Genomic DNA, 25457 nt, shown 5'->3' with positions numbered 1-25457 from the left:
AGAACCTGGTGACAGTGCAATATGAAAGAGAAATTAGTCCGCTGGGTGGCGCAAGTGTCGAAACCCGTATATTTGATCCGAATGCCAAGAAATATTAAAAAAAAAAATTATTCGTTAGGTGATGTGTCCGATTTAGCTTCTATTTTTAAATTACTAGCATCTCGCGTAAACCAGTCGTCGAACACAATTTGTTTGAAAGAAAAAGATTGACCAATTTTAACAGGGAAAAAGTAACAAACGAACGGATTTTTAGTTTTTTTTTTTGTAACAAAGCCTATTCTTTTGCAAAAAATTAAGCTAAGAACGAAAAAATACGATGCATAAATAAACAAGTGGTGAATGGTCAAATGAAAATGTGCTGTATTTTTTTATTTTTTTTTTGTCGAAAAATGTTTCTACGTATATTCGTCATACTCGTACATACACCCAGAAAAAGGCAGCTAAGAATATTTCTCTCAACACTTGATTTGATAACTACACATATCCAAATAATGTAACTATAACTAAATCATATGTTAAGATGACTTTTTTCATGGCGAGTCGTACATGGCGTATGAGTAACATTTACGAGTATACAGCTTAAAGAAAAATCTGAAGAAATATTTTTCGTTATTATTTCTGGTTTTTGAAAAAGTACTTTGCTTTTGTTGTAAATTTTTGTGGAGAAATAAATATGTATATGTACAAGCATATTTTGCTTAAGCGGTGTAAACTGATTCAAGACAGTATGAAAAAAAAAATGCCTTTCCCATTTTTGGGGCGTCATTTTATACATAAGATTTTTTTTGTATTTCTTAAAAGCTGTATAGTAAACTTTAAGTTTGAATTTTGTGTCATTTACAATGCATGCATCAGATGAAAATATCTTGGGAAAATTACCTCATGGGATATATTTTTTTCGATTTTTTAAATTAATTAAAATATAAAAAATTTTGTCCAACTCAACGCCAGGAACTCTGACTGCGTCAAATCAAATGCATAAAAACACTCCATTGCACAGAGGGGCGCTCGCCTAATTTAATCGGTCAAAAGTCGAGTTTTCGAAACGCTTTTTTTTTTTTTTATATAACTGAGCATAGGGTGAAGTGAATAGAGTTATTGACTAGATTGCATTATTTTTTAGTCCCTGTTTGTCGAGGTCGAGGGGTTAATTTAATTTTGGGGGAGCAAATAGATTTCAGTGTTTTTAGAAAAAAATGCGCACCTTAATAGTTCTAGTAAAAATTTGGCTTTAACGATTTTGATACAATTTTGCATTCAGATAGTGCTTTTAATTTTAAGATTATATAGACTGGTGTTACCTGTGGAGATATTCCTCCAAAGTTGCCACCTATTCGAAATTATTTATAAGTAAGAAACTATTTTAAAAATCCACAATTCAGAGATATTTTTAACAGGTTTGCCACCTATTTGTCATTTCATATTTATTTTATTCATTCCCTGAATATTAAGATACAATATTACTATTCATGGGTACTAAAACAATTCATGGGTACTCTTAAACAATTATTTTTCTATGTTATCCCTTAGGATCTTAGTTTAGAGGTGCCACTTATTTTCGATTCTACAAAATTTAACTATTACAATTAACGTATATATCAAATGAAATGTTTTTTTGAGCACTTTAATTCTGAAATATTTTTATGAAGGTTTCCAAGTCTTTTTTAATACAAATGTGTCTCTTATTCCAATAATAAAAGTTTAATTTGATTTTTAAACAGCTCGTAAATCTCCAACATGTTGTTTAGAAATAAAGCCTTTTCAAAACCATTTCGATTGATACCCACATTGTAGGAATTCTTTTAACTTAATTGTTTTTTAATTTTTTAACAGATGGCAACCTTTTAATTTTCTAACCTAGACATAAACCTTCTCCTCACCGAGACGAACATGTCGGTGTGGACTTTTCTACAATCAGCAGCTTTATGTTTGTTGTTTTGGTGGAATAATTGGACGTCCTTCTTCTCTATTTACTTCATATTGAACAATGGGGCTGAAATGCCCCATATACAGAAAGCAGAGTTTACATACCGTTTGAGTTTCTTTATCTCATTCAGGATTAGCTAAATTTTAGAATGTTACGTCAATTTTTAAGTAAAGCAAAAAAATCCCCTTGTTTATGGAATTCACATACAAAATTGATCGCGTGCTAAGTGTTTTAATCTGATACCGGAAAGTTAACTTTAGTTGAGTGGTTTCGCAGAGACCATACAGGTTTATAGCGCATCACACCAGGAGCAATGTTGAGGGACACTGAACCAAATTTGAATACCCTATTTGTGCTGCTGCCTACGAATTCGGTTGAAGTATTGCACACAGGAGACTAATACGCAGCACTAAATACTTGCCGAATATGATCTCTTGTAAATTTTAACATACACACACGTCATGTATCGGTAAACTAAATAGCAAATACCCTGCCGAAATTTGATCCGATAAGCGACAAAAGTATAACGGTGAAACATTTTATTGATCGCGTCAGCAAAGTGATCGAGGCTTATCGATGGGATGAATAATTCCTATTATTGCTATTTATAGACCATTTCTGAGACCATTTTTGGATTACCTTTTCCCGTTTTTTGGGTCATTTGGGGATCTTGTCGGGATTTTCCGAAGACCTTGTACAATATACTTTCGACTAACTTGAATTTATTTGCATCACTCGAACTTTAAAAAAAAAATTGCCTCCAATGGAAATGCCAAGTACAGCCACGTCTTTCTTCATTTGGTTTTTTCAATGCAGAGGAGGCCTCTGTTACCAGCATCGCGAGCCGAGTTGATTACTTTCACAGCTGGAACGTTTCTGTCCATTCCTGCAATGAACTCGCATGGAATTTTATCGTCTATGAATTTTGGTGTGACCGTTATGAAATATTTCTTATAAATGTTTACAAAGCTTCCTAACCAAAAACTAAAAACATCTGTCAATGTTTCATGTTTTTTTTTCATTTTATTCACTATATTTTATAAACTACATCACCAAAAAAATATTTACTATATTTTTTTGAGCAACATATATGTATGCACATATGTTACACAAGTAGTCATAACGAAAAGGTGCTGAAAACTAATTGGTTTCTGGCAAGAGATTCAGTTTTTTGCCTTCACAACATTCTAAATTATCAACTCAAACAAAGCTTATAAAAATTATCCAAACAACAAGATTTATAAATCAAAATGTCAATGTTAGCTGCAACCAGCCTCGGTCCTCACAGGGTTAATAAAGAAAACACAGAAAATCGGGATTTAATCGGTACAAATATGAAAAATACGTGCCGACTTTTAAAAAATATTCAGAGGGACAATTTTCTCAAAATCGGTACTGCCCCGCCAAAAACGGTACGAATGGTCACCGTATAGATATTATATATATGTATGTGCTTATACGCATTCGCAGTTAGTCTGTGCAACTTGGCAATGCACCTTTCATTGCAAATACACTGGCCAACCATTGAAATAAGCACAGTTAAGCACAGACTGCATACGTCGAACAAAGAGAGAGAATCTATGTGCGTTAGGGTCGATCGCCAAAAAAATTGCAGTTTTTGTACCAGAATTATAAAATCGATTATATTTAAAGACTTCCGCCAAAATATGTCCGAAAAATATTAAGATTAACGTGAGGTAGGCCGCACTGAAAATACCTCCAAAATAAATATAGTTATTATTAATTTTTCCAAAAAATCATGTCAGGTGACATAAGAGTTTAATATTTAAAGGTTTGCATAAAAATTTTTTAACAATTCATCAAAGGAAGCAAAATGATGAGATTTTTTGAGGTATTTTTAAATCGGTCCAGCTCACGTAATTCTTAATACTTTTCCGAAATATTTTGGCGAAGGTCTAAAAATATAATAGGTTTTATAATAGCGTTGGAAAAACAGGACTGATTTTTTTTGTATAGAGAGTCATGCACCCTAATCTACTTACATACATACCTATGCACACTCCAAGCCGCGAAAGAGTTTTAAACGGAACGTTATTGTTTGTAGTCATAAACAATGTGCATGAACATGGTTAGCAACTATGTAGCAACATTAGTGTTGCCTAAAAACTGTGGATTTTTCATAAAATTCAAATTGTTCCTTAGTTCTAATCTTTAAGGTTTTTATTTAAGAGTTTGAAAAAAATTTCTGGAAAATTTGTAATTTTATTTAAATAAATTAATTAGATAGATACTATGTCTCGGACTATCGATATATTCGCAAACCGGATATCCGTTCCGCGACCAGAAAAACGCTTAACAGGTCTATTCTGCCCATTGCCGAAGATATTGTAACCGGAAAATTGTATTACCAAAAAATGTTACCAGTTCTTGTCACCGCGATTCTAGGAACGTTCGTAATGCAGTTAAAATATTCAGCAATTCAGCTATGAAGAATTGTGCAAATTCTGGCATTGCATATTTCACGGGGCAGTACTTTGTTACCAGCTTATGAAGATGGTAACAAAATTTACCGGTTACAAGAGTACACAGAATGCGAAAGGCTTTAAAAATTGACAGACACTTTAATTACCGGTTACAAACTGTTTTATTCCCAGCGCAGAATAGACCTTTAAGTGTTCAGATTTCTTTAATCTGATCAACACTAATAAAAAAGGAAAATAAAAATAATAGTGAAATCATAAACGCTAGTAATAACCAAAAGTGCCGCACAGCGCATAAGCGTACACACAAACATACATATATACATACGTATTACTTTACCAATGCAAGTATGCGCCAACTACCGCGAACAATTTGCAATTCCGTTTACTATGCTCGCCAGGATACAAAGGATTTTCCCGTATTCTATCGCCGCTCACTTCGTCATACATACATAGCAGGCTGTTATATATTATAGCTGATATAAATTGCCATTCTGCCACTAGACACAGATCCCATATATGTATACATTAGACCGTACCAGAAAAAAAGGTCGTCGTACAAGTTCGAATTAAAAATATTTTCGCAACGTAATCGTAATTTTTTCGATATATACCGTCAGATGGTTAAGTATAATAAATCGAAGTTCTTGACCCTAGGAAACTATTTTTTATTTTTTTTTTTTTTTTTTCAAATTTCATTGACGGATACTTAGCTCTACTCTTATCACCTTAACAAACCTACCTGATGTCAGCATATAAGAGCTCAGCAAAAAACATTGAACTTTTGTTAAAGAAATATTTGTATTATTAACTATTAAAAAAAATATATATATAATTGCCGAATGTATTTTGCAGAGGTATCACCGCTAGGTCCTGTGAAAACAAATTATTTTCGAAATTGCCTTGCCAAAATACTTTAGATTCAGAGGTTTACGGGGAACTTTTTTTTTTGTTTGCTGGTAAGGTGAGACGGTCTAATGTTCATACATACTTATGACTGTTTTCGAGTGTTTTTGTGCACGCAGCTTCTCATGCAGGCCGCATGCCGATTTTCCACATCGCATTATAACCGTGGCAGCTGTAATCGCAGGGTTGTTGTCAACTGCGCGGCTTAAGTCGGTTAGGTAAATAGGAAAAAAAATACACACAAAAACAAAAATAGAACAATAAATAAAGTACTTGATAACAAATTTACTCGTACTAAATAGGCATTGCACAGCTGGTGGTAGAGATTTTCAGTTGGCAGCGAATTAGTTTAGTTGCCTTAGAAAATCGCATGGAATCTATGTGGGAGCTTCAACTTGTTTATTTATTTGCACAGATTTAAAATATCTACGGATAAGTGTTGAAAACGTTTCAGTATTTATAAGGAGGTATTAACGGGAAAAAATACTAGAGAGGCTTATTTGCTGCGCACAATTTAATTCTGTATTAAATTGAAAACAAAAAATTAAAAAAATAAATAAATTAGCTTGGATTAAATTTTGCCGCCGTGGAACAGGTTATGAAATACCTCAAATGTTGGTTGAATGCAGTGGCTGGATTATCAGTTACAATCCTAGGCATAGCAAAAAATAATTAATCAGCACACTCGTTGAAGCTTAAATTGTTGTACTGTATTGTTGCCAGCACGGTAAAAGCTGCTAACTCCTTTTAGTAAAATTTTACAGCAGCGTGAAAACACATCACTAAGAAGGACCTACCTTCAAATATTAAAAAACAGCCTTTTGTTACCCTTTTTATACTCTATTTAAAGTTGTTAATATAAAACAGAGATAGCAGGGCTAATTTCGTGTGAAAAAATATAAAAATAAAAATTGCAAAAATCTGTTGTAAAATTTTTTATTAGAAAAAATACAAGTTGTGAACATTTTTTCATGGAGACTAGGTGAAGTCGTTTTTATCAAGTAGGTAGGGACGCTCATACTAGGCCTAGAAGCCTCAGCGCTATTAGCTTGATGTTCACGTGCCGAGTTCATTGGTTCCCTGCTGGTCAAAGTTAAGGGCTCTTATGTCTACGCCCACATACATGCAGATAATGTGGCCTACTTTATTACAGGTTTTTCTCTCCCAGTGGTTTGCAGGAAAGCGCAAATAGTATAGAGTATAGAGCCTGTCAGACGTTGCAATATTTCCGTCTTTCGCACGCAATTCGCTGTCAAATTGAGAAAGATAAATTTTATTCCGATGTGTTAACAGCCAGAAAGATCTTTCTCTCACTTTTCGGAAATCAGTTTCAGAAATAAAAGTTGCAAGTTGTGACTGCAACTGCAATAGCGAATATCGATTTCGGAAATATATTTCAACTTGCTCGTGCTGCACCAGCATTTTTTATTTCTTCTGCAAGTGCTGACAAACTAATCGAGTGTTGCCGTGTAGCACTGATCGTGAATTTGTGTAAAATGATAAAAAAATATTGTTGAATTAAATATCGTTCTTGCTTTTACAAGAGAAATAGCAAACAAACGTCAACCCCACCGCCCATGATTGCATTTTAGTATCGAGAAAGATTGCCAGAAACTCATTCGCTGTGTGAACAGCCAAAAAGCGATTTCAAAAAATTTTCCTGCAATTCGCCTTTCGGAAATAAAAACCTCTTTCGAAAGACTCTTTCCATGCAAGGTGTGACTGCTCATGCAACTGATTTCTCAATTTAACAGCCTTTCCGAAATTTATTGCTTCGAAATATATTGTCACGTCTGACACGCTCTTACCATGGACACTTGGTGTGGTAAGATTCGCTGTCCGCAAACCCAACCAAAACTAGTGTTGTGCTCTTCGCTAGAAAATCTGCTGGCTGAATTTCAAATCAACCCAAAATTCGAATGGAGTGTTATGTAGATTCTTTGTACTAAATATATACATATTTACTTGTGGAGTTAGCAGTTTTTTATTAACAAAAATAAATGCTTTTGAAGTTAAATTGGACTCATCGTGCTAATTCTGAACTTTACTTCCATGTGATTGTTGTTGCGTTTTTCTTCCAGAAATAGTGGAGTTAGCAGAGGATAAGCTTTCTGTCGGTAAGAGTTAATCATTATTCTGCGCTTTTTAATGGAGTTCAGAATTCATAATTTCGAAACTGAGTGTGTACTCTTTTATTGTATACACCTAGAAAACCCGATTACTTTTTTCCGCTTATTCTTGATATTCTTTTGTACAAATAATAACACAGTCCAACAATTTCAATTTTTGTTTTAATATAATTAGAAAAAGGGCATCGATGAGCAAATCTATAGTCCACCACGTCTGAGTTTTGTTTTATTTTCAATCAAATCTTGAGGAAACATGCGAATCTCTGCACCGCGAACAGAAAATATCTTCAGGTGTTAGCTTTGCCGCCTGAGAGAAGAATATTCCCCAACCAAAAATAGCTGTAGTGTGCGTACATCAAAACTTCCGCAGATCTCGTGTTTAAGCAAGAAATTAGAAAACGAATAGAACCTTTCGGCAATTCATAAAAGTAAAATAATAACGTGTATGTAATATATAAAATTAAATAAATCGTTTCGGAAAAAGTTTTTAAGAGTTTTGTTTTTCTTAATTTCTTGTGTAATAGAAAGGATAACGAAAATTCTGTTGTTTGCAAACCATGCCTATTTTTTGATGGGGAATATTTTTGCCGAAGGCGTTATACAGCTATTGTAAATATTTCACTTATATTTATGAGACACTACGAAATTTTTTCTGAACTATTCGAAAAGTTTGGGAGACCTTTGTGGATTTTTCGTAGATTTTCGCAGTGGAATGTGATTTGGCGGCATTCCGCAGGGCCTGGGTTCAAGTCCGGTTCAACCCAACACCAAAAAATAAAAAACCAAAAAAGTGTTTGTTCTAATAGCGGTCGCCTCCCAGCAGGCAATGGCAAACCTCCGAGCATATTTCTTCCATGAAAAACAGGTTCTTATAAAAACACAATCGCCGTTCGTAGTCGGCGTATTACTGTGGACCCTCCTCTATGTGTGGCGCATGCCAAAAATTGGAGGATACGCTCGGCGAAACACTAACATATGTACGTGTAAGTACCTGAATTGTCTTAGCACTTAATGGGGAAGGTGACCCAGCCCTGGTACATCAATCACACTACTGCAGACAAATGGTGATATCACCGGCCTCGAAGAAATGTAATCGACGGGGGCAAGGCAAAAAGCGTGTGGAGCCTTAGGACGTCTACTACAACTGTCATGTAAAGGAGCGTAAATTCGTTATCGCATTTATGAAGGCTGCTACCACAGAGTTCTGTCGTTTATCCGCATCAAATGGAGATTCTTCAACATCTCGCTCATCACCGCCCATTCGCCGACGGAAGAGAAGGACGAGACGTCCAAGGGTCTATTCCTTGAGCGCTTGGAACGTACATACGAGGTGGCATTTTATAGCCTAAACTTGTATGAGCTATAAAATTGCATACGAAAAAATGTTCTAAAAAAAAAATAAAGAAGCTTTAAGAAAGGTTTGTAAACAGAAAAATGTATGAAATCTTCATTTTATAAAGCTCTTCAAACCTACTTTATTTTTTATGAATAAAGCCATTAGGGTAAAAATTTTAAATTTTGATGAAAATTTGTTGAATTTTCTAAAATTTTGTATACCCTTTGATGTACATATATATGGTTTCTCTTAAAGCTTGTATAATTTTTTATAGAAAATTAATAAAAAATTTTATTTGAAAAATATTGTGAATATTTAAAAAGATCAACACGTTTTCACTTGTTTGAGCCACTCTATGTAGGTATGCACTTGTGCATATATCATAAGACAAAAGCATATTTATGTATAATAAAATAAAATTAGATAAGCAACACATTTTTATGATTTCGTGCAGCAATAACAAAAAAAGATTTAAGTAATCAACGACCGTGGTGCTTTCGTGTTTACCTTATGTCATACTTGACGTATACGTAATGGGATACCATGAGCTTACATACGAGTACATATTTATGCACAAGTATTTATGTACATATACATACATGTATGTATGTACGTACGTGATCCCTCAAACGCTTTATGTACAAATGCAGGTATTTTCCTATATATTTGTGGAAGCCTGCAAAATTGGCAGTTTTATTGACTTGGTTCCTTTTGGCGTTGTTGTTGTTGTTAGCCTTTGTTTGCATTCCTTGATTCATTCCGTCACTTTTGTGTTTGTTTGTTTTTTCTACTTTTACGCGTTTATTTATTTTTCTGTGTATATGTATGTAGGTACATGCTCTGCTTCGGGGATTTTTCTGCTTTGCTTTTATTTATTGTTGTATTTATTTATTTTACGTTTCAGTTGGGCCTTTTAACGCTCGGTGGCTACTTGTCACCCGGCCACACTGTGACGTTGTCATTGTCGTTCAGGTTGGCATATTTGATGTTATTGTTAGTTTGTTGTTTTTTTTTTTTTTTCTTTCTCTTTTGGACTTTCATTGTCCTCCGTCTGACATGAAATATCTCTTTTCGATTTTCTACACTTTGGCGCGCATATGCCACTCAAAGAGGTGTAAAGCCTACTTACTTACTTACGCATAAATAAAAATTTTGCACACACACATATATTTTTGGATGCGTATGCATGTACGCACATTTATAATCAACTTAATACTAAAAAGGGTACAACATTCGCATTATTTTTTGACGGACGTTAGGCTTTATTTATTGATTTATGGTCTTATTGTGCTTTTCACTACAAAAAAAAAAACTACGGCGCCCTAAGTAGCGTGAGCGTTGAATCAGCAGAAATGCAGTTAATTCACTTAAGCTGTAACCCAAAATAAAAAGTAGGATTTATTCAAAGGATCCACAAATAAAGCAAAAAAATATGAGCATCAAGCAAATTTGGCTTAGAAAAGGACCCTTTGAAATGGGATTTTCCTTCGTTTCAAAGGACTGCATACTTGTATAGATTTAACAATAATATTTATGTAATGACTTGCTTAAGTTTTTGTGTCATTCAGTGTCGTCAAATAGCTGTAAATGATTTAAAGTATTATCATGTATGCATTTTGCAGAGTAAAGAAGTGTAAAAATGTTGCAGAGACAATGAAAATACAACAAAATCCCAGCACTTGATATATCGTTTTGTATTCGTAATCCTGGCGTTTCCATTAAGAAATGCAAATACATATTGATCGAACGCACGCAAATGCAAACATTCCCATTGTGAAACGTTAGCTTCGGTCGCGCGTGTTTCTAATTGTTCCGCTTTGTACGCCGAATTCCATGGCGTATGAGTGACCAAAATCTGTCTGACATCAATATCAACATTTACAGGGCAATTCTGGAAACTGTGTCTTTCAACTCACAAAATTCTTTAGTAAGACAAATGTCAATTGTGGCAAATATCTTGAAAGCTCTTTACTGTCTTTCGCAAGACTAATTGCTAATTGAAAGATCTGCTAACGAGGAGGTCTTGGCGTTATGATTTAGGCCTTTTAGCAATCAGTTCTTTTAAAATTAAATTAAAAAACATACATATTTTTATAACAGCAAAAATTAGTAAAAAAATAAAATTAAATAAAAATAAAGCAAAAATAAATAAAATAATTTTTAACAATTAAAAAGTATTTTTTTTTTCTTTTTAAAACGATAAAATCAAAAATAAAATTACAAAAAAAAAAATTACTAAAAGAGGAGAAAATATTTTTATTTTTAAAACACAAAAACTATCCAAAAGCTGATTCACTCGACCTCGGATCCCTCAAATGAAACGCTTGTGCTTTGTTCACTCGGCCATCGTGACTATTGGAGTTGCGCGAGCTTTCTCACAAAATAGATGTTCACCACGAGTGGTGAATGAGGAATCTTTTTTCTTAGATTAGTATGCTAGAATGACAAAAGTATTTCGAGCTATCTTGCCAACTGTCTTTAATTTGTCTTACGAAAGGCTTTTTGCTATCTTAGCCAGAATTATCCTGTTAGTCCCTTCAAAATAGTAATTTCAAGTTGCTGTGCCTTCTTAATTTATTGTTTACATTGAACATTGCTTATCAATTATATATGTAGCAGTAAAGTTGTATTTTGCAGAATAGGTACTTAAAAATATATTTTCCATGAAATAGTGACATAAAAAAATTTATGAAGAAATTTTAATTTTACAAATTAATTTTCTGTATTATTTTTGAAGTGGTGGTCACTTGTTTTCTCAAATTACACTTCAATAGACACAGCTTAATAAACTAAATTAAAACTAATCAAATGTTTTTTTTTTCTTTCTATTTGAATTTTTTTCATGTGCTGCTACTCATATAACACCAATGTAATTTTAAATTGAACCACTGATGGAATTTTTTCAATAACAATGTGGCAAAAAAAAATATTAAAACCTCGCAAAAAAATATTCAATTCATTTAAATGAAATTGCGAAAACCCGATGAAATTTGAAACTGATATTACAAAACAATGAATGAATAAACAAACAAACAAACATGGCAATGAATAAAATGAATAATGGCATGTATTTTCATAAAACTCAACAATAACGATGACAACAACAACAACAACAACAATAGAGGCACATCGGGCATCGATATTGATTTGAGGCGTGTGGATATTGATCAGTGTCCGCAACGAAACACACCTGGCAGTACACAACCGCTAAATATTTTCGCCGGCACTGACAAATGTAAACAACGCACAACTATGGTAGGTAGAAAAGAATTCGTTTATCTATTTTAAAAAATATTCACTTGATATTTATATTAGGTTCATTCAATTTAAAAGAGGAAAACGGCGTAAATTTTAAACTGTCTTAATTATCTTTGTTTCATTAGCAAACTCTAGCTGAATGATCAAATTTCATTGTCTGTTAAAAAATATGATAGAAAATAAAATAAAAAGGGAACTGCAAGTTTTGTGTGTGGAAACTTTTACTTCATATGAAATTACTTTGCACCAGTCACAACGATCTGTCCCACCAGTAACAACTTTAAATATTTTTTAATATTTCCACGATTATTACAACAGCCTATTTTTTATGAAAGCGAAGGCGTATATTATGTATATCGTAACATGAGCGAAAGATCGACCCATCTCTGCAGCCAGTTTGAAAACAGCCTATGTCAAAACTTTTCAAGAATGCTCTACTTCAGAGTTTGATTAAGGAACGTTCCGTCTCAAAATTCGGCTCCAAAACGCCCTATCTCAGCTGAAAATGCATTGAAAATGTGCTGAGATATGGCGTTTTTGAATCGGCAGCTGAGATAGGGCGTTGTTCAACCAAATTCTTAAATAGGGCATGCTTGAAAAGTTTCCTGACATAGGGCATTTTCCAACTGGTTGGAGAGATAGGTCGATATCTTCCACTCAGGTTTCGTAATCGGCAGATTTCTGGATCTCTTTTTATTTATTTTTTTTAAATATTCGGGTCATCGTTGAAACAGACAATAAGTTAATCAAAAAATTCGATTCGCGGAAATTTAAAGTCACTTTATATGCAAGGTGTTACTGCTGCTGCAATCGCTTTTCGAAATAGACGAGACAGACTTTTCAAAACTACATAAACTTGCCACGTCTGAAAGCTACTTTATCGTAGAAAGTGTTTTCAGAATTGTCCAATAGATACCAATAATGTGTGCATAAGGATGTGTAGTTTTATAACATTATATTCAATTCTTCTTCTTCTAGTGTCTTTAATACGGTTTTCAGAAAACGGCCCTTATTACGCGGAGAAATAAGTGGAAGCCACCAGAGACTAGAGACATATCATAGAACAGGGACCGTAACAGTTACAAGTTTTATTAAAAAATCACTCTTTAACAATTACTTTTTGACTTTTATTTATTTACTCCTAAAATAACAGTTTTCTCTCATTTTTATTTTATAAATCCAAAATAACAATTATTTTTGATTTTTTTAAACAAAGCTGCAAATAACAGTTATTTTTGATTTTTTAATTATATATCTTAGATAACAGTTACTGAAGACTTTCATTTATAACAGTCATCGATATAAATCAATTTTCAAAATCATATATATAAAAGTCATTTTTATAAGTCGTAGCAAACTTTGGTTGGTGACTGATTTTGATTGATGACTTTTAAGGCATATAATATAAAAATCAAAAGAAAAACTGTTATTCACAGATTATTTAGATCAAAATCAAAAATAATTGTTATTTTGGATTTGTAAAATAAAAATCAAAAATAATCGTTACTTTTTTTTGCATAAAAATTTATTTTAAAATTTGATTTTCGGTGCAAGAAGAAATCGATTGGTATATAAATATCGCTTAGTTATAGAACATTTCCTTCAAAGAGAAATTTTTTAATGACAGTTTTCATCAACAACTGTTATGCGAATTTACTAAATAATTTCGCCATCGTAAAAATGCGAGTATGTGCAGTTCATGAAGTTTAAGTCAATTTACTCCTCGACATAAAATGAAACTCACGAGTGGCGTTAATTCTCGGTGAGTTTTGACATTTTGTGTTAAAAGGCTGTTAGGGTAATATAGACGATAATAGTTATTGTTCTATAAACACAAAACTCCACTGTGATTGTAAAGGTCCCTCCTATGAAAAAAAATCAAATTTGTCTTACATTCGTTGGCTAACCACTTATGAACAACGAAAGTTCATTCAATAGAATGATTATCTCACAATTCTCAAGCCAAGTCAAGTAGAGTTAAGCATGCGTAACCGAGCCTTAATCCTCTATTTAGTCAAAATCCAGAATACTTCGGATTTAAGATATCCTTAATTCTGTTAAATTGTAATACGCTTTCATAAAAGCACTGAAGAGCGTTTAATTTACCATTCTCTCTTCATTCGCCAAGTTACAATGTTTGTACAATGAATTGTGATCTTACCCCACATCATTTCTTTTAGCTTTCAACTGATGCATTCAATTAATTTAATTTGTTTTTCATAGTCGTTGAGTTTTTGCTAACAAAGTTTAATTGATTTGTCACACAATTAATCTGCAAAAAAATTTACCCTTTTTTACTCTCTACTATTTTACAGTGTGAAGCTTTGAAGGGTTTGGGCTTTCGTCGTGGCTCGTACAAATGCGTCTGCCGGAAAGGTTACTATTTCCCCGACACAATGTCCAATCCAAAGTTTTTCAATGGCAGTCTGCTGGAAGAGGAGTATGAAAAACTTATGTTGGTGAGTATTTTTTTTATTTGGCTTGTGAATTAATAAACGATGATGGATGTAATAAATTTTTTGTTGTTTATTTATAAATTTATTATACAGTGTGAAGAGAAAAATATTGATAAGCGATTGCCTTATTCTTTTGTTTGACAATATTAATTGATGTATGTATTTATTAACATATATCTCAATTCAATCCAAATGGCTGGGAAGCGTAATGAAGTGTTTTAAATGCTTGCTATCTAATAAAAAAAGCTGTGTCGGCAGACTTGCCTTTCCAATAGGCATCTGAAAGTTATGGTGTTTTCATTTCTATAAAAAATGTTGCCTTCTCATTGCCCTCTTAGTATTTGTGCGTAAAGAGCAAAGAGAAGGTAAACTTTTTTGCTAGAAACGAAAACAACATTAAACGACTTTTTAACTGACTTCAAAAAAGTAGAATGTTATCAATTCCTCGGAATATATGTATACATATATAATTTTTTATGCATGTTACGGCATAACTTTCGACGATGTTAAACGATTTGTACAGTTCTTTTTTTCCATGGAAAGGTGTTACCTCACAGGTGTTCACATTTGGTTTAGATCCGATCATTGAATCATGAAGAAATCAACGATAATCTTACATTTTTGAAGTGGGTTTTGTGTTTTGCTTAAAAATTATTTGTTTATATAAATTTTCTGAAAAATGTCCATTTAGTCTAGCCTTTAGATATAGTATTTTGGGGAGAAAAGGGAAGTAATGCATATCTATCAAACAGGGACCGAGAACAAAAGGTATGATCGAAACTAAATGTCGTTCTCGTTGTTTTGTTCTCATGAACTTCGAAACCGAAACCCCACAGGGTTCCCAAAAAGAACAAAATCCGAATAATAACTTCAACACAAATGGGAACCAAATTCTCCGGAACGTTTTGTCTAAGAACAAAACGAGAAAAAAAACTCTAAGGAGCTTTCAGTCGTAGACACAATTTGGGAATTAAAGTGTCAGGAACTTTCTGAAGGTGAGCGATACGGAACCAAAACTCATCTGAACTATCCACAAAGAACGAAAACGAGAACAAAATTTGTCTGATAGCGTTCCATTAGTTTGAAATGTTTTAATATTAAAATGAAACAAAAACTGAACTTGACTAAAGGTCTACGAAAGAATTAAGGCACGAACTTTTCTTGCACAGAAAATTAAAAGTTTAAACTATCCAACTTTCCTCTGGTCTCTGACTTCTATTCTTACTTATTTCCTCCTTGAAAACGTTATCGACACTTTCGTTCTTGTTTTGTTCTCATTGGAAGCGTTCCCGAAAGTTTCGTTCTCATTCTGTTCCTATTGAGAACGTTCCCGAGAGTTTTTTTCGCATTTCTTTTTATGGAAACGCTTCCGAACCTTCTGTTGCCAATTGTTTTTTCGCTCAAACTAATCTCAATACTTTTGTTCCAGTTTGGCTCTTTTGTGGGCGCGTTCTTGACATTACATTTTGTTGCCGTGCAGAATTAAACCAAAGCTGGAACTCGTTCTAAGTCTCTGCTATCAAAGGCCGTTTGGGTATGAAGTTTAGGCTCGGACATGTCTTTACGATAAGAGCTGACAATGGATAAAAAAACAAGGATATAAGTTTACCTCCTATACCGCTCGCTAGATGGCATCCAGTCGCCATTCGGCTTCTAAATGAATAAACTATGGAGACGTCGGATTCTTCCACAAGCTAGTGTCCACCGATTATGCTAGCAGAGAAATTCTTCCAGGAGTTTCATTGGCCTTTCGTAATGATACCCGAAAACTTCTTTTAGGCTTTCTTGTGGGCAGGTCAATGGGATTACCTTTTTCCTTCTGAAAGCATAATTTGGCGGGAGGCGGAGAAGGCCGCCCTCGAAATTTCAAAAATATGATTAATTCAAAAAATGATTGAATAAAAGCAATGCCATTTAGAATAACAATGTTGGTATAAAATAAAAGAGAAAATTCTGTAGAGTTAAAGAAAATTAAGTCGTTTGATGCATAAGGACGAATGGTCTTGGAAAATGTCCTTTTAAAAATTTGTCCTTGCATATCCTTGAAATTTTTAAAGATTTATTTTTGAAAAAAATATATATATGTTAAGAACTAATACACACGCGACTACATCCTCGAAATAAAATTTATTAAAATCGCTTCTTCAATACCTATTCTTCCTTGTGTACCAAAAAAGCTTTAATAGTTTTAAATTCTACAATATTTTCTCTTTCATTTGGTACCCATATTATTTTTCTACATTGCACTGATTAAAGTAAGGTAAATATATAAATATATATAAATAAATTGATAAAAGAATAAAAAAGAAGAAAGAATTCCTGCATAAAATAGGGAAGAAGATTCCCCAGAAAGATTGAAGTTAATACATTTTTTATGCCACTCCTTTTAACTTTGGAAAAATTTTACTTTAATGTTTCTTACGCCATAGACAGATTTTCAAAATTAAACTGTAATATCTCGTATTTACTTTACAGGGCAAAAACTCCACTTACAACATTATCAACGAGTATGAGTGCCTACCCTGCGCCGAGGGCTGCGACTACTGCGAGGATGGTTCGCCTTGCATAGCCGCACTCAATTGGCCGATGCGAACGAGTATTATGGTGTTGGCTTGCGCTGTTATCGGGCTATTGCCACCAGCCGCTTGGTTTACATTCCGTTATCAACAAGTAAAGGTAAGTGTAAAGGTCGGAAGCGCAAACACGCACACACACACAGCGAACTATCAGCGAACACAATGAAATGCTCGCATGCATATGTACACATAACTGCACAAAAATCACGCATACAAAATAGTCCAGTAAAGCGACAACAACACAACTTGAACATAAAAGTCTTGCGTGGATGTCGTTAAGCTTCTCGCCGTTTATCGAATTAAAGTGTACAAATTTTCCAACGCAGTCTTAAAAGTTTAAGTGTGCGTAGTATGCTTCCGCCACCCACAAACAGCCAGCAGAGTATTATATGGCTGTGCATTTAGCTGAGCTCTACTGGCCTCTGTGCCTGCTTGTTATGCCGGCTGGTTAATATTGAACGCATTAACCTTGGCCACTAGAGTAGAGTAGAGAGCTATAGGCAGCCTTCTGTGGTTGGACCAACACTGGTCAAAAGCTGTTCTGCGGCTCAGCTAAGAGTTCATAAAATATGTTTTTATGACTTTGCGACGATAACCAATGATGGCGACTCTTGATGGCTGGCGTCTGTGGCGGAAAGTGAACTCATTAGCAGTATTGCGTAAGCGATTGTGCGCAAACAGGCGAATGTATATACATATGTATTAGTAAAAATCCTTGTATAAGCACAAACGGCTGAGAGCAACGTATAAGTAAGCTTTGTGAAAGAAAAACGTATAAAGCACTTGTTTGCCTTCCGAATGCCGACGCATATGAAACCACAAGTGGTTCGATGTCCAGTTTTCAACCGTCGTCACCATTATCTACTTTGCCTTGAATGCACATACTTATAAGTAAATTGCATTCCTCCGTTATTGGCTCTCTCACCAATGATGTTCTTTTATGCGTGCACAAAGACATGTTGCTTCGGTGTCCCAATCCAGATGTTGCGTTGGTATGTTTTCCAAATTTTCATTTCAGACTCACATTTTCCAAGGCGTTGCTATGTCGATTCGGCTTATGAGCTTTTTGCTTTATCAGTTGTTATTACAGCAACAAGAGATGGAATTTTTATGAGAAATTATACACGCAGTACCCAGTAGGAATGAATTCACCGCGGAAGTTCGGCGTGAGAAGGAGTTTAAGAACTACACAAAAACTTGTGAAAATTAGTTAAATATTCACAGAAGCAACTTAATAACTCATTTTGATATTTTCACATTTCCGCCCTTCATTTACACAAGTAGTTCAAAACTTGATATCAATGTTATTTGTTCTAACTTTAAATAAACTCCTAGTCAAGAGAACAAAATGGAAACAAAAGTCTAAGGAATTTTCGCTCGAAGAACAATTTGGGGACTACAGTCTCAGAAACTTTCTAAAGAACTTTCCGACAGAAGAATGAAACGGGAACAAATCTTCTCTAAATTATTGAACTATTCGCGAATAATGGAAGCGAGAGCAAAATTTTTCTCATAAAATTAAAATTGATCAAAAAAGAACTGAAAGATAATTTTGCAAATTAAGTCAGCGAAAGACTTAGGACACGAGCTTTTCTTGTATAGAAAATATAAAAAAAATGGTCCATAAATGGACGCTTCGTCCTAATGGTAAACGATCTAGGGGTTAAAATGATGTAGCTTTCATCTGGCTTAGAATTAGCAATCATGGTTCTCACTCAAACGATTTTTCATCCCTTCATGCAGGCACCACTCTCATTCTTAACGTTAAGTTCTCAAAACTTTTTTCTCGTATTGCTCTCCATTTCTTCATTCTATATCTTCATTGGAAACGTTCCCAAGAGTTTTAGGAACGAAAATCACGCGGTTGAAAAGATTTAGGTCTTCACATTCCTTGTTAAAAGAAGTCTGCTTCGGCGAGAAGTTACAAATCAAAACCACACAAAAAGTCTATCTTTCTATATCTAGATATTTGAACAGATGCGGCTTTCGATAAAACCGCTAGCGAATTTTGGACTTGCAGACAACAGATATTTATTTTCATATACAAGAACGTTGTAAGAGTACTTCTGTGTACCGCCACCAACTCTGACTTGACTTCCGAGTCCCGCTACTCTGCTTAAATCTTACTGACACTTCCTGTTCAAAATACCGTTGTTTTAAAGTCACTACAAGCGTACAAGAAATAATAATTTTCTCCGCAGGGGATGCAGAAAAGCGCACATACATATAGAAATGTACATATGTATGTACATACAAACAAATATGGTTGTACACTTATGTACGCTTTCGTGTGTGCATTTTCGATATTGAAGAGATATTGAAACGGATGCATGTGCCAGACATGCTCGTAAACTAAACAACATAAATTTTATAGATTTCCGGCTGTTGCTGGTGCTGAGGTTGTTAAAAAATATCGTTATTGGAATGACACATGCACAAACATCGTACATACATACATACATGCGTACATATCTACGCAAACAAGATAACAAATACAAACACATGTTTTAATAAAAGTGATTTATTTATTTACAGTTATTGAATTTTAACGAACATCAATGTAGTACGCTTACATTGAACCTCTCATTGCTCGTTCCAATATACCGCTCATTCTATCTTTGTTTTTTTATTTCCAGGTCGTCCGCGCCGCCAGCCCAGCACTGTTGCGCGTCATTGCTTTGGGAGCTTTCTTCATCTACTGTACAGTAAGTTTATAAGCGCATCAGAAATTGACATTTATAATGCTTAGCAAGACTTCCGTTTTTCTATGTTTACTGATCTGAGTGATTTGAAAATAACAAAAATTTATTGGAAATACTTAAATCTTAAAGGCAAGAGTGTATTAATGTAATACATCAGTGTTTGTTGAATAAATCTTATGAATATTTTTTTTCTAAAGGGTCCTGCATAGATTGAATTGCTTATATTAAATATTGGTAATAAAATCAATGAGGAGGAGTCAACATGTTGCGACACTGACTAATTGATTATTGAGCAAAACTGTGTTAGGCGCGCAAAGTGCAATGCAGAAAGAGGGATGAAGATTATTTCGATACCTCTTCAGAACCACTTTGGGACTACTTCACGATTATTTAAAGACCATTTTGGAACTGGTTCTGGACCGTTTCGGGACTAAATAATTCAAAACCAATTTAAGAAAATTTCAGGACTAGTTCAAGCTAATTTTATGCCTAGTTCGGGTCCATTTTGGGATTAGTTAAGAGCTATTTAGAATAATTTTAGGAATGGTTCAAGAGCATTTTGGTACTAATAAAGGACCACTTCTGGACCGTTTCAAGACTTGTTCGAGATCATTTCGTAAAAATTTCACGAAATTTTCGACAATTTCTGATTACTTATCTGATTACCATTTTCTGACTACTAGAAAAATTTCGGAACCATTTCAAAAGTAGTTCAGGACTATATCATTAACATTTCGGGCAAAGTTCGAGATCATCATCATCGAATAGTAACGGGCCATTTCGGAACTTGTGCGAGAAAAGTGCGGAACAAGTTTAAGACCATTTCAGAACCACTTCAGGCAAAGTTTGGTACTAGTTTTTGGTAGTTCGAATATAGTTAAAATATTTCTTGTGGACGTGGATACTATTATACACCAATGTCACTCAGTCACAGATCAATCGCTTGCACGAGATAGAGCACATTCATGTTATCTCAAAGGCTTTTCACCAGATATACGTTCCGTAAGAAATAATCGAGATGATCCGTAAGCAGAGAGGAAACACTTAGGTTGTGAGCCAGGCAGCATTTAGTTCTACAATAAGTATTTCCCTAATTCGACCAGTTCAAGGACATATTCTATTGTATCTAATTCTTAAAGAATTAAGATCTTCGAATCATTGAAAAAAAAACTCTCCTAGATGTAAACTTTATTCTAGAATTTTGGAGCCGCTATTCAATGAAGATGGAATCAATGACATTCAGACCAATAGCCTCAACAACCGTATCTTGGGTTTTGCCTTTTCCAAGTTTAAAGTAGAAGTAAAGCAAGTAAGTGTAGAGGTTGACAAGAATAAGAATAATTATATCTCCTGTCGTCAAGCAAACAGTCGGGGCGTTTATACCACGACACTCACGTGAGCAATGTACCTTTTCAAGCCACAGAAATAATGAAAAATATTTCTAGTCCTTTAGCCTTAAAACCAAATGGCGAATCAAAAAAAAAGTGCTACTTTGGATAGAGTAGGCCAATCAGTAGCTTGTACTTATTATAGCGCAGAAAATAAATGGCTGTTTAACATCAAGTTCAACTGAATAATCATTAAAAATCCTAAAATTTTCACTCTAGTGTTGGGGAACAGCCTGACCTCTCACCGAAGATAGTAAGACTTTCTTTACAAGGGTGAATATAAAGTCGAAAAAACCCTTACTATACCAGACCCTAGTTTGGTACTGTCAAAGCTATCTCCCTCTGGTAAATTTCAACTACGCTTGACGGCATAATGAACTTTTTAAGAAAATTTGCTTAATTTGACGAACATACTGCAAATTTCGTCCGATATGTCTACATTCATAGCCATTTTGCATAAATTTACATTTACATTTTCGGAAATCCTTATTGGATTGATAAAATTAAATAACACAGGATTTGTATATTCATAAACCGATTTGTTGGCTTGCATTTATAGTTATGTTTTTTTTTTTCCTTCGCAGACTATTGTGATGTATCCCAATCCGAATCTATACACATGTACAGCACGAATTTGGCTACGCGAAATCGGTTTCTCACTGACATACGGCGCTTTGATGTTAAAAACCTGGCGGTAAGTGAAATTCATATACAGTTACTTATAGACATATGTATCTCTGCATTTTTAAAAGAATAGCGTGTAAAAATTAAGAAGTAATTAAATTATGAGTGAGAAAAAAATTAATTGAAAAAGAAAATCAAATAAGTTTATAAAAGTTAAATAAAAATAAAAATATATTCAATGACAATTTTATTGAGCTCGAGGTCGTTTTAAATAAAATGAAATAAAACACGATTTACGGCTTCTGTTGGAAAGATAAACGATATATAAGTGGATTCTCTCAAGATAGATTCTCACCACGAGCGTTAAATGAGAGAGTTTTTTTTCTAAACCTTTTGTGCTATAATAACAAAAGTGTTGCTTTCTTATGAAAGTCTTGTTACTATCTTAGCCAGAATTGACCTGTAAGTAATATAAGACTTGGCATAATTTTATGGCAATTTCACATATGGACATAAATTTTGGAGTACTTAAAAACTCGACATACACTTTGAATAATTCAAGAACTGGACAAAACTTTAGTATTTTCAAAATTTGGGCATACATATGTACATGTTGGTAATTAGAAATAGGGACAAAATTTTTTTAATTTAAAAACCGTACTTTTTGCTGCTTACATTTTAGGTCTACTTTTTCTAACTGAATAGTCATCTATTTTTTGTCGTCCATATTTTTTATGGCGTACCATTTTAACTCATTTATGTACTGTTTTTAAATGAACCGCAAAAATGTATGCTCACTTTTTAAGTTATCAAAAATGTATCCCATATTTTTAAACGATCAAAAATTTATGTTCAGTTTCATAATGAACCAAAATTTATGTCACGTCTTATCGTTAATTTTATCTATTTCGGTAAGTTCGACCCCCACACTTCAGATTGCGCAGCTTTATTTGTTGACGTTCAGTTTTAAAATTACCCAGAATTTAGGTTCAGTTTTCTGTGAACCAAAATTTATGTTCAGTTCTTAAATTATTACAAATTTTATGCGCGCCTAGCAATAGCCAAAAATTTATGATCAGTTTTCAATTTTCAAAAATTTATATTCAGTTTTCAGACTACCAAAAATGCATGTCCGCTTTTCAACTGAGAAAATGTATCTGTTAAATTTTAATGTTACCTAAAATTCATAGGTATCCAGAATTAAAATTTCCAAAAATATATGTCCAATCTTTACTTCCAACCAGTCTTATATTAATGTATGTACGTTCCATAAAACCCAACTGTATGTACCACATAGACACACATTTCATTCAAAATAAATACGTAAATTAAATAAATTAACAAGTAATTTTTAGCAAAAAAAACCGACTTCAACTCTCATATAAAAAAAAATATATATATATATATCTCATGATCCGCTGATCGGATCTTAACCAGATTAGTATGGGACCACCTCTGAGACACTACCTTTCCGATGCAAAAAGAATTATCGAAATCGGTTGACGTGGTCCAAAGTTATGCGGTAACATACATAAAAAAAAAAATAAAAAAAAATATATTCCGACGAACTGATAACCTCCTCCTTTTTTGGAAGTCGGTTAAAAATAGAATCGCACACCTCTACTACAGAGAAAATATTTAAATTCGCTTTAAAATTACGTTCAAGTATTCAAGTTACACGCAAACTGCACGTAATCGCGCACTCATGCATTACTCCGCTCTCATTCTTTCTCTTTCTTTTCCCCTATACGTGCCTTTCAACACAGCATTTCGGTGATTTTTCGTGTACGTTCAGCGAAAGCAGTGAAAATCACAGACGCAGCACTTCTGAAGCGACTTGGCATTATTTGCGGTGTCATTGGAACGTGTCTACTGGTGCGTACTCTGGTTGCACCACCCGATGTTGTGGTCGGGCGCACTGCCGACGATCTGAAGGCATTTTTATGCAAAACGGATTATTGGGATTACACGTTTACATCAAGTAAGTACTACTGCTCAATACACAAAAGCCAAAGCCTGTTTAATAGGTAAGAAGTGCAACAATTTTACCCATAAAAAGAAACAGGTAACAAAGTAAAAAATTGCATAACTACAAAAATAAAATAAATATATGTATATTTTTAAACTTTGCCGCTTCTTGTGCACACTTAACTTAAAGATTATCGATTGGATTTACAAACTGCAAGACAGCACCGGCAAAAGTTGAGGCATATATTGGTGCATACTTACACACACATATGCTTACTTACTGGCTTAAGTAGCTTAACAATTTTTGCATTCTACGAGACAAAAATAACTCTGCTCCAAGAAAGCTTGGTAAGAGCCAGGCGTATGCATACCACAAGCGTGTAGGTACATATAAGCATGCACAAAACTTGTTTTTGTTTTTTTGCACTTGCATGTGTATATGTGTGTGTGCCTTTGCGACATCTACGACAACTAGCACGCCAAGCATGCCTGCCACCAACCAAGGCTGGCATGACTGAATGCATGATGTGCGGCGCACTTAAAATATTGCCCAAACACATGGTTGGCTAATTCGAATGGTGCTAAGACACGCTGACCCAGCATTGCCTAGCACACTTGAACGAGTTAAGAATGGTCGTACTTTGTAATACAAATACAGCGTAGTGAAAGCCAGATGCATAGTTGCATTACTGCCCGTCGCACAGTGTGCTTTTTGAACACTTCATGCAAATTAATTGTAGCGCTTTCGACAGAAGCAACATTTTGATATGAAACAAAATGGTTTTGAAAACCAATGTTATTCCCATTCAAGTACAAATATTGGCATTGCGTCGAAACTACTCCTTGACCTTAAAAAAATTTGTCAAAAATAGTGTTCTTCGAAAAAAAACATGCAGAATACACTGCATTTGTCCCACAAAAAAAAAATTTTTTGTATGTTTTCTTACAACAGAATTATTGATTTTGACACGAGAAACAGGACTGCGCTGTTAAAAATCGAACAAAATTTTAACAATTTAATTTAAATAATGCTTTTTTCATTGCATTTTTTTATTTGCATGCAGCTGTGCATCCTTCTCAAAATTTTTTATCACTCTAATAACAAGTACGTTGTAGTGCTATTCAAGATCTTTAATTTGAGGCATGGTAATTTTTGGGCCCTTTGGGAGCAAAGTTATAACAATTTTAAACCAAACTTCGAAACTGCCGTACAAATTTTACCAGGGACTGAACATAATAGTTATTGATGAAAACTGTCATGGAAAAATTCACTATGAAGGAAATATTCTACAACTAAGTGATACATACCAATCGATTTCTTTTTTCACCGAGACTCAAATTTGAAAATAAATTTTTATTTGCAATTTTAATGCAAAATTAAAAAAAAATAACAATTGATTATCATTTTATAAATTCAAAGTAACAGTTATTTGTGATTTTTATATTATATGACTTAGATAACTCTTATTGAAGACTTTTATTTATAAAACCTACGAGGTTTTATAGTTAGTACCTTTGATTATAGCAAAGGTGTCTGGACAAACAAATTTGTAAGTTGATAAAAGCGTAGTAATAAAATGCACAACGTACTTGTTGTTCGAGTGATATAAAATTGTGAGAAGGATGCGTCGCTGCATCCATGCAAATCATAAAAATTGCAATATAATGCATTTTTCAAATTTAGGGGTTGAATTTTTTTCTTTAATTTTTTAAGCAGCGGAATCGTGTTTCTCATCTCAAAATCTT

The 25457-nt window shown here is 33.9% G+C and overlaps 1 protein-coding gene across 1 annotated transcript in view; it reads left to right on the top strand.

The window, feature by feature from the left end:
• The window catches only part of LOC118742600, a 110577-nt gene that overhangs the window by 69157 nt on the left and 15963 nt on the right, over positions 1 to 25457 (top strand). The window contains exons 2-7 of the mRNA XM_036474799.1: positions 11862 to 11994; positions 14313 to 14456; positions 16929 to 17129; positions 19666 to 19734; positions 21704 to 21813; positions 23510 to 23724. Of these exons, the coding sequence (XP_036330692.1) occupies positions 11862 to 11994; positions 14313 to 14456; positions 16929 to 17129; positions 19666 to 19734; positions 21704 to 21813; positions 23510 to 23724 (872 nt within the window). The remainder of the gene's footprint in view (positions 1 to 11861; positions 11995 to 14312; positions 14457 to 16928; positions 17130 to 19665; positions 19735 to 21703; positions 21814 to 23509; positions 23725 to 25457) is intronic.

Source organism: Rhagoletis pomonella, unplaced genomic scaffold (genome assembly GCF_013731165.1).
Source record: "Rhagoletis pomonella isolate Grant_MI unplaced genomic scaffold, Rhpom_1.0 Rhpom_scaffold_00007, whole genome shotgun sequence".
Taxonomy (NCBI): Eukaryota; Metazoa; Arthropoda; class Insecta; order Diptera; family Tephritidae; genus Rhagoletis; species Rhagoletis pomonella.
This window is presented reverse-complemented; position numbering and strand designations above follow the sequence as displayed.